Here is a 10,000-nt window from a genome sequence, read left to right on the forward strand (position 1 = left end):
TCAATCCATTCATTAGCTCGTATATATTTTCTGCTGGTTCTTGGAATCCGAACTGGTTACAAGGGAAGCCAACTATTCTCAACCCGCATAAATCCTCAGTACTTCCTATTAATTCTTGTTGTAATGCATTCAAGTCGATGTATTGTAAGGTGAAACCTCAAAAGGTCGCCACGTTAACCGCCAGGACAACATGACCGCTTAGCTTCGACAAAGACACATTTCTGCCGCCTACATCTGTTGTTGTGAAGTCGTGAAAGGACGTCGAGGGATCTTTATGGCAAATAGAATACGATTTACGTCTTTCTGAAGCGTTTATGCTGCCTAGAACCAGACAAAAGACCGCAGAAATGGCCAATTTCATCGTCTAGGCTTTGCTGAGAAGCAAGGAACTCGGTGTATGTAATGAATTCACCCGTGTTTTCTTTAGAGTTGTCATCCATACGTGCACCTGCCCCCGTGCCCGAAAATTTAATCGACAACTGTCATTAGTCTATTTTGCCCTTGAGGGAATAGCATATCAAAAAATCCCCGTTCCGAAATTTTATTCACGGCGAGGGAATACAAGCTTGAGAGCTGATGAAAAGTTAGTTAATGTCGAACGGTACCTTTAGTTGTCTTAAATGCCTAAGTCGAACTCTTGCCGAAACATTCAGTTTTTCCAATAAATCTCAGAGAAGATATTGCGTACAATAAGTGACATTTCTTCCGAGTCCTGTTTTTCTGGAAAAGAAAACGAAAACAAATGTTTGGAAAAACGCCGAAATTTCCAAAAAAAAGATAGATTGTGTTTTGTGAGAATCGGCCATCTGGATGAAGACTTTATAGTTTAAAAATGTCAAGGCAAGCTAGGGAGAAAACAGTTGACTGTTTGATTTTGTTAAAAGGGGGTACTGAATATTTACAATATTAAATTCTCAACCTTGGATAATGCAATTCTTAGCTTTCTCATCCGTTCCTGGATCTCGGTTACCGGCCATTTGACCTACCTGCGTTTGACCTTATATGGAAATGAATGCGGCAAATGTCGATTTACCTTAACTCTTTCGAATACCGGTCGTTTCGCCAACGTGTCAGTTCGCCAACGACCTATTCGCCAACGTATGAAGTCTATTCGGTCACATTATCTTCTTTGAGTAATCTGTAAATACATTTCAGATCTATTTCACAAAGTATTTTGGACGTTGGCGAACTGACATATAAGCATTAGCGAACTGACATTAGACATTGGCGAATAGACTTCATACGTTGGCGAACAGGTCGTTGGCGAACTGAAACGTTGGCGAAACGACCGGTTACCCATCTTTCTGAAAATCATTCTCCGATCCTACGATTCTTCCGATTATACGAGTTTACCTTATGATCCTTGGGGAATAATTGTCCGATTCAATTCTTCCGATTCTTCCCCTTCTACGATTCACCTTAACATCTTTCTGAAATCTATCTTGTTAAAAAGTGTAGTTAACCGAACCGTAAAATGAAAGCTAAAATTTTAAACGAGTGCTTAAGCCTAATCACTGAAACGAGTGCTTAGGCTTAATCAGTAAACGAGTGCTATAATTCTTCACACGGTCTCGGTAAAAAGTGTAGTTAACTGAACTGTAAATTGAAAGCTGAAATCTTAAAAGATTGCTTAGGCCTAATCACTGAAACAAGCGCTTAGGTCTAATCAGAAAACGAGTGCAATAGTCATCGCACTATCTCGTTAAAAAGTGTAGTTAGATGAAACCAAGAGATTATAAAGGTACTTTCATAATCTCTTGATGAAACGTAAAATGAAAGCAAAATGTTAAACGAGTGGCTATACGATCTTGTTAAAAAGGGTAGTTTGAGCGAACCGTGAAATGAAATCTTAAATTTTGAAAGAGTGCTTAGTCCTAATACTGAAACGAGCGCTTAGGCTTAATCAGTAAACGAGTGCTATATTCGGCACAAGATCTCGTTAATGACCACTGCGTGTACATAACTCTTTCCTTACTAACACATTCTAGGGGGAGGGGTGGTAATGACCACTGCGTAGACGCCTAGCCACACTTTTCAAGAACATTTTTGGAGTTGCGGGTATTCACCAGTTAAACCTTATCAACTATCGATGATTTGGAGTCCAATAATAAAAATCGAAAACAAATATGATGCCATGTTTTGTTTTCTGCGTGACAGCTGAATTCAGGAAGTGTGGACCGGGAACACTGAGGGCGGTTCAAGCACTCACATAAGTATTTTTTTCTCTGCTTTCATATTTTACTATTCTCTGATTTAGCCATAATCGCAATACTAGGTATAACCGGGAAAATCGGGAATCGTATTCAACCTTAGAGAATAAAGAATAACCGTTTAGAATCGGAAGAATCGTAATAATGGGAAAATTGGAAAATACTTAGAGATAGGAATAATCGTAGAATCGGAAAGAGTTGTATTAATCGGGAAAATCGGAGAATGGTTTAGAATTTGGAGAATCAGAGAATCGGAAAAAATCGTATGTCGAAATTCATATTTTACTTTTCTCCGATTTAACCATAATCGCACTCTTCACTCTTCTGGCGTTTTCCGCGACATTTACTGTCCGATCGATTGCTCGTTACTTTCCACTGTGTCTCTCGTTTGGGCGGTGTATCTTTGAAACAAACTGGTCCCGATCCGATAGCAAATAAACCTCTTCCAAAATTGAATTTTGCACAATTGCTGAATGGCAACGTTAAAATACTAGGTAGAAGATATATTCACAAGTGTGAAGGATGTAGCTTGGCTAGAAGCCGCTCAGTTAATTTTTTGAATTTTCCACACATTTGTCTGTAAATTTGGCTGGGTAGACAAACGTCTAGACGCGGTTTGCAGGAAAGAAATTTAAAGACAAATGTATGGAAAATTAAAAAAAATTAGCTCAGCGACTTATAGGAAAGCCACATGCTTCAAACTTGGTGAATACAACTTCTACCTAGTATTTTAACGTTTTGATTCAAAAATTTTGTAAAACTCAATTTTGGAAGAAGTTATTTGCTATCGGATTTGCATACAAACTCTGTAATTTCTGACCGCTTTGCCCTACCCGTCAAGATGGCGTCTACAGAAAACATATGGCGCTAGGATGATCCGCCTTCTAGGATCTTCCTACCTCCATTTAAACAGCCCCTTGGGCCCTGTTTACAAGCAGGTAACCCTAGCGCTAGGGTTACCCTAGCAAGAGGGTTACCCTAGCACTCACACATTTCTCCTTTTTTTCATCGACGTGTTTACAAGGCAACTAGGGTTACCCTGGTGCTAGGGTAACCCTATCTGTAACCCTAGCTCTAGGGTAACACTAGCTGCCTTGTAAACGCTCTGCTAGCGCTAGGGACAACTCGCCTACCCGGGACTTTCATTGTGTTTGCGATGCTGGCGGTTACCAAGCAAGCAAAGTTGTCCCGGGTGGTAGGGTAACGCTACCTGTGAAATTTTGCTTGTAAATCCCGGGCTATCTTTGACCCTCCTGCTTGTAAACAGGGCCTTAGTCTCCTACGAAGCCGTTGTTTGTGTGGTCACGCAACGCTCTCCTTTGCGTGACCACACAAACAACGGCTGCGTTGGAGACTAGTCGTTTCTTAAGCTTTAATAAAATTTAGCAAACCGAAGGTTGAGAATTTAATAAAACAATTATTCCATTCGCCCTTGTTGGATACGAGATTGATCGTTGCATAAAGGTAAGAGATTTTCCGTAATGACCAACCGGATGAGACACAGCATTTCATCCCGCATATTTTACTCGATCTTGTGAGAATGGGCCTGCAAACGGAAGGATTCTCGCAAATGGTAAGAGCATTTAGCGAATTCCGTACCGAACGGAAAAAGAGGACTACCTCTGGAGGTTGTCCACAATTTCCGAAAAGATTTTCCGGAAAATTGCCTTTCCATTTGACCTCAAACCGAAATTTCCGGATTTCTTGGCTAAATGGTAAGCACCCTAGGTATCCCCCGGCTCTCTTTGAACTGCCTGAACATGTTCAACCTACCGACATTTTAAAATCCGGATCTCTTTTGTCTGGCCAGTTGGAATACGAAAGAGGCTCACTGTGAAGCTAATGAAACGCCATCCAGCAAGCCAGCAAACCAAACAAAGACGTTGGATTCATGCGCCACATGTAATGAAAAATAAACATGGCTGAAACTAACAAATATGATCCTTTTGCGCTGGTAACTGACAGATAGTGACGGGAACATAAAATTTATCCGATTTTTTTGGTCCTAGGCCGCAGCTGGTCCAACTCTCCCTAACGTCACCACGATTAGAAGACAACCTTAAATTAAGAGAGAACAACCCAACCCTTAAAGAGAGTGAGGTTTTTAGAGCAGAGTGAGCGGCACCGAAACGTTACTGATTCGCTGCTGTGTCTTCTCCATCAGATAAACAGGCACTTTGCGCGCATTACTGATAACAGAGGGATCATATAGTCGAAAAACGCAACGTGCTCGCTCGAACAATGAAGTCCCCATGTGCCGTTCAACTTTAATGTTTGTGTGTTGCTTGCAATGCTCGGCCATCGCCACGAAACCAGTCTGTATAAAATGGTTATGACTTCAACTTCGCAAAAAAAACTTAAACACTTGTATATCAAGTTAATTCAAATTCAAATTCACTCCCGCAACGTAACTGACGATGACAGTTGGTCCCGTCGAAATTTGTCTTCGAAACTTTACTTTAAAAAGAAAAGCGAATCCACCTGGTGCCAAAGAATCATTATTCTCAATGGGCGCGGCCAAATGACAAACTGCCCTCTGTAAAACGCGCCTTTTTGCGGGCCAAACGGGAAATGACCAGGCTAAAAATGGCCCAAGGGTGGATTTAGGGGTGGGTCCAGCGGGTCCTGAGGTTTAGAGGCCAACATTTTTCGAAGTGCGCGTGCTCAGAACGGAGACCTCGTAGTCGTAGCCGTCCGAGTCCTTCGATCTAAAGCTCCTTAATGAACTGTTGCGGTAGGAATGATGCTCAAAGACAGAAAAGTTTATATTTGAAGTGCAGGCTATAGATAAAAGACAGAAATGATCCTCTCACTATTCAGGAAAATTTAAGCAATTATCTCTTACGGACACCTGAAAAATTCAGGTGGTTCTAACGAGATTCGAACCTATGTAATCTGTGATGCCGGTGCAATGCTGATCCACCAACTGAGCATGGCAGAGGCCATGGGTTGGAATCCCGTTGGAGCCACGTAAATGTTTTAGGTCTCTTATAAAGTTCGAGGATCATATCAATAGCTCTTTCGTAATGATGCTCAAATTAAGTTGAGAAAATGGAATTGCAAGTGGAACGGTAGGAATTACAGTCTAAGACAAAAGTAACTTGGAAAGCGAAGCGAACCAAGAAGAGGATTTGATTGGGGAAAAGGACAGCGGTGGCACACCCTTTCCTTCACTGAGCCCTCTCTCGGCTCCCATCCCTCGCTCAGTCGTGGATTTTATTTTTCTTCCTTTCCATTGCCAAGCTTGGTCCCAGAGCAAATTCCATTTTGATTATGAAACTGAACCAAACTACCATGCTGAGTTAACAAATCTCCGTGCGATGATCATACTGGTCTTCTTTACATTGTTTCAACGGTTCGGTTTCACTTTCATTAGGCCTTATTCACGACAGCCGCCATGTTGGTTTTCAAATTGTCATGCAAATTAGCCATCTGTTATGCTGGGGGGCAAACACTGGAATAAAGGCAAATTGCGGAAAATCGGCTCGTCGAAAATATTGAAACAACATTGCTAAAAGTACATTTTAGAATTTAGAATTAAGTACCTTTTGTAATATATTTATATCGTTTGATTGCCCTTGACATTTTGACTTTCTACTTCGTTATCTGCTCATTTTTCACTAAAAAACATCGAAGTAACTTGTGTAATCATTCTATTTTACTACTTAGGTGATAAACATTCAATGAACGTGAAGCAAATCATCTGTGTGGCTAAGATGTTCGTTATAACCTTTCGAACTTGTGTTGTTTGCCCCCTCAGAAGTGTGTAGTAATTTGCATGAAAATAGCAAATCCAACATGGCGGCCATCGTGAATAAGGTCTATTTTCACCGCAATTGCTCGTAATCTCGCAATCTGATTGGCTTATTTTCCGTTGTCGATAAGAGTCTAGACAACGCTGTTTGCGTCAACTTTCTCTTGTTGTAAAAGCCAATCAGAAGCGCTCATTTCGGGAAATAAACCAATCAGATATGGTGACGCTTTGGAATAAACATTTTCTTTGACGTTGAATACTGTGGTGAAAAACACTGCGCCTCTTATATTTAACATTTTGACCACTGTAATGACGAATATCGTTGCCGATAAGAGCACAGACAACGCTGAACCACATCCGATTTGTTAATTGTCCGTAGGTCCTCCCAGGGTAGCGTTCTCTTGGCGGCATTGGGCTAATTGGACGGGCCCCTACAAGGACAAGGCTCCAACCGGAGAACGTTTGGAAATGTACGGAATGGCAGTCGCAGAGGTGGATGAAAAGCTAAAAATTAAATCTATTGAATGTTATTTTGATCCTAATCAGATTCTGATGAAGTTGGAAGGAAAAGACAATTAAATTTCACTTAAACTACAATATGCCAATGCAGAGTACAGGATGTGAGCAAGTTTATTTGTTCCGTTTGGGATACTATACACTGTAGTAGACGCTCAAATACTACTCCGCCTGTTACAGCTGAATGCATTGAAGACTGAACAGTCAGAAGCTTTGAATCGAGACCACTTTACTGCATGAAACTTCAGTTTGTAAATGGTCTTTCATAAATTCGAGCTATCACAACCTGATATCCTCGGCGTCACAACTTACAAGTTCACTGCTTAAAAAGAAAAAAAAAACTTAAACTTCGTAGGCGTGTACTTTTTCAGATTGTTTTTTTTTTTGTTGTTGTTGTTGTTGTTGTCACATTAAATTATATTACATATTTCAGAAATCTGTCAACTAAACCCGTCGATTTCCATCAGTTCTAAGTTCATTTGCTGTGCTCTTAAATTTAGTACCTTTTCTGTTTTGTTTTATCTCGACATTCCTGTATCAGTTGCAATATATCATCCCGTATTTCCATTGGCTCATATGGCGCGGTGTAGCGAGCCACCGGTTGCCCCTCATGGTCAATCAGGACCTTTTCGAAATTCCAGTTGATGTCGTTATTCCTCACTGGTGACCATCGGATGGCACTGATGTCATCAATGAAACCATCTGGTGCGGGACAACGTGACTGAAGCAAAAGAAGAGAAGATAATGCGGCATTTTGCGGTTTACAGCTCAGTGACCTAGCGTCCTTCCATATTGTTAAATTAAAGTGTACATATCTTACCAGATCGGTCCTATAAATGGTATTGTTCCTATGTAATTAGTCTGTTCTGAAGGGAGATTTGCAACAAAGCAATGCCACTGGAGGCCTTTAGTCCACTCAAGGGCAAGGTAGCAGACATACCCTGCACAGAACCAGACAAATCTAAGCCCAAAAAAAAAACATAAACCTGCAAAGTGAAAGCTTCTGCAGCATCAACATAGACCTAAAAGCGCTTATGCAAATGTAAATGATTGCGATATAAACTCCCCTAAAAACAGATGCATTTTTTTAAATGAAATAACAGATACTACACCGCGAACACTACACTGTACTATATACAATACACAAGTTACAATACTTTACTTGCGAATGCACTTCATTAGCTGCTAACAACACGACTTCGTGAGCTTAAAGTAAACAAATTAATTAATATTTATTTACTGCTGCGTTACGCTATAGGTTCTATTGAATAGAAGATACCCTTAATGAGATTTTAAAAATAATAATAATAATAATAATAATAATAATAATAATAATAATAATAATAATGAATGACTAAATATGTAGTAAGTTTTAAAAATGACGCAATTTTTGGCGTAAGAGACTGGATGCCATTTTTGTCGCGATTAAGTTGCAATAGCCCTTATTCACGATAGCCACCATGTTGGTTTTCAAATTGTCATACAAATTAGCCATATGTTATGCTGGGGGGCAAACATTGGAATAAAGGCAAATTGCGGAAAATCGGCTCGTCGAAATATTGAATTAACATTGCTAAAAGTACATTTTAGAATTTCGAATTAAGTACCTTTTATAATAAGTTTATATCTTTTGATTGCCTCTCGACATTTTTACTTTCTACTTCGTTATCTGCTAATTTTTCAGTAAAAAAAATCGAAGTAACTTGTGTAAGCATTCTGTTTTACTACCTAGGTGATAAAAATTCAATGAACATGAAACAAATCATTTGTGTAGCTAAGCTGTTCGTTATAACCTCTCGAACTTGTGTTGTTTGCCCCGTCAGAAGTGTGTAGGCTAATTTGCATGATAATAGCAAATCCAACGTGGCGGCTATCGTGAATAAGGTCTATTAAAAACAGCACTCAAATCGGGTGTAATTTCGGCGTGATTTCAATATTCCCCAGTGCGGCCCTCACGCTTGGTTAGTAAGAGGTTAGTAACCGAGCCAGCCCGGTCAACCGGAATTATATGAAGAGGCCTGTACTCGAAATCTGAAATGATGAATTGTTCCATACCATGAGAACGATATACTCGGCAACAAAATTGGGTTCTCTTCGCATACTTCTCGCTTCAAGTGGGGGCGTGCTTGTGTGCGCATTAATATTTTATTAGGTAATTCGATGAATGCGAAATCAAATTTTTTTTTTGAACATCATCTAAGAAGGCGGACGTGATAAGAAAATGTCTCAAGATGTTGGGTCGTCAAACTTCATGTTAGGCAGTGTTCTAGAATATACATTTATTGGCGAGTTATTTTTTTCGGGGCTTAAGCCCGACGTGGCTGATAAACTGAGAAATTCCCCAAACAGCGCAGACAAAATCAAATATTGTATTCTTTGTTATTATTATTCCACTATTACGCCATTTTACCATATTTGGTCAAGAAAACGCCCAAAATATGTAACGGTAATACACTGTAGTGTCCGGGTTTGACCGGTTTAGAACAAAGCAAATACGGACGGAACGAGAGTTTTTCAATGAAAGAAATTGTTTTCAGCACGAGACAAAACCTGAGAATTTAGCTTGTCATTGCTTGTGTCTCGTCATTTCGTTTATACAATCAAATAAAGGACATTTTGCTGGCTTTCGGTCCTGTTTACATCGTTCGCAAAGGACAGATGATGCATTTTTTTAGAAACACTCTTACCAGATAAAATTGAATCAAAATAACACCTTTTTGTAGTGGAATAATAAATCTCTTATTCGATGGTTTAATACTACGCAACTCGCAAGATATCCGCGCGTATTATATGTTATACCATTGAATAAGATGTATGTACTTTGATCTTCTCTAGTTTGTCGATCTCAGTACCATCTTGAAGCGTTTGCAAACAATGCATTTCAATGTGTATTTTTTTTCCCGAACATATTTTCTCGCCTCAAAGACAAAAAGACCAAATGGTTTCCACTTATTCTACTGGCATCGAAAAAGAATATATAAAGATGATAATACACGTACGTACATGCACGTACTGGACGAATATTTTAAAAATAAAGCTGTTAAACGCTCTGTTTGGAATTTTTGGGATAAAATAATGAATTAAACACATCGAGAGATGAACTTCGTCTTACCTTAAAGAAGGTGTAAATTTCGTCTTCATTTTCCCCGTTTACATCTCGTTTCTCAAGCAAAAGAAAATTTGGCTGAAAGCCATGCCCAGGACGAACATACTTCAATCCATTCATTAGCTCGTATATATTCTCTGCTGGTTCTTGGAATCCGAACTGGTTACAAGGGAAGCCAACTATTCTCAACCCGCATAAATCCTCAGTACTTCCTTTTAATTCTTGTTGTAATGCATTCAAGTCGATGTATTGTGAGGTGAAACCGCAAAAGGTCGCCACGTTAACTGCCAGGACAACATGACCGCTTAGCTTCGACAAAGACACATTTCTGCCGCCTACATCTGTTGTTGTGAAGTCGTGAAAGGACGTCGAGGGATCTTTATGGCAAATAGAATACGATTTACGTCTTTCCGA

At 39.7% G+C, this 10,000-nt stretch overlaps 2 protein-coding genes and 1 pseudogene across 2 annotated transcripts in view; 1 reads left to right on the forward strand and 2 right to left on the reverse strand.

Annotated features, from left to right (window-relative positions):
• The window catches only part of LOC137970463 (epididymal secretory glutathione peroxidase-like), a 3,119-nt pseudogene extending 2,700 nt beyond the window's left edge, over positions 1–419 (reverse strand).
• LOC137969346 (uncharacterized) overlaps positions 1–6,543 on the forward strand; it is a 28,738-nt gene extending 22,195 nt beyond the window's left edge. The window contains exon 4 of the mRNA XM_068815544.1: positions 6,344–6,543. Coding sequence (XP_068671645.1) covers positions 6,344–6,543 — 200 coding nt within the window. The remainder of the gene's footprint in view (positions 1–6,343) is intronic.
• A 28-nt stretch (positions 6,544–6,571) lies between these two features.
• Positions 6,572–10,000, reverse strand: part of LOC137969345 (epididymal secretory glutathione peroxidase-like) — a 3,552-nt gene continuing 123 nt past the window's right edge. The window contains exons 1-2 of the mRNA XM_068815542.1: positions 9,593–10,000; positions 6,572–7,201 (exon numbers count right to left, since the gene is read on the reverse strand). The exon at positions 9,593–10,000 is cut by the window's right edge and continues 123 nt beyond it. Of these exons, the coding sequence (XP_068671643.1) occupies positions 6,977–7,201; positions 9,593–10,000 (633 nt within the window). The 3' untranslated portion in view covers positions 6,572–6,976. The remainder of the gene's footprint in view (positions 7,202–9,592) is intronic.

Source organism: Montipora foliosa, chromosome 9 (assembly GCF_036669935.1).
Source record: "Montipora foliosa isolate CH-2021 chromosome 9, ASM3666993v2, whole genome shotgun sequence".
Taxonomy (NCBI): Eukaryota; Metazoa; Cnidaria; class Anthozoa; order Scleractinia; family Acroporidae; genus Montipora; species Montipora foliosa.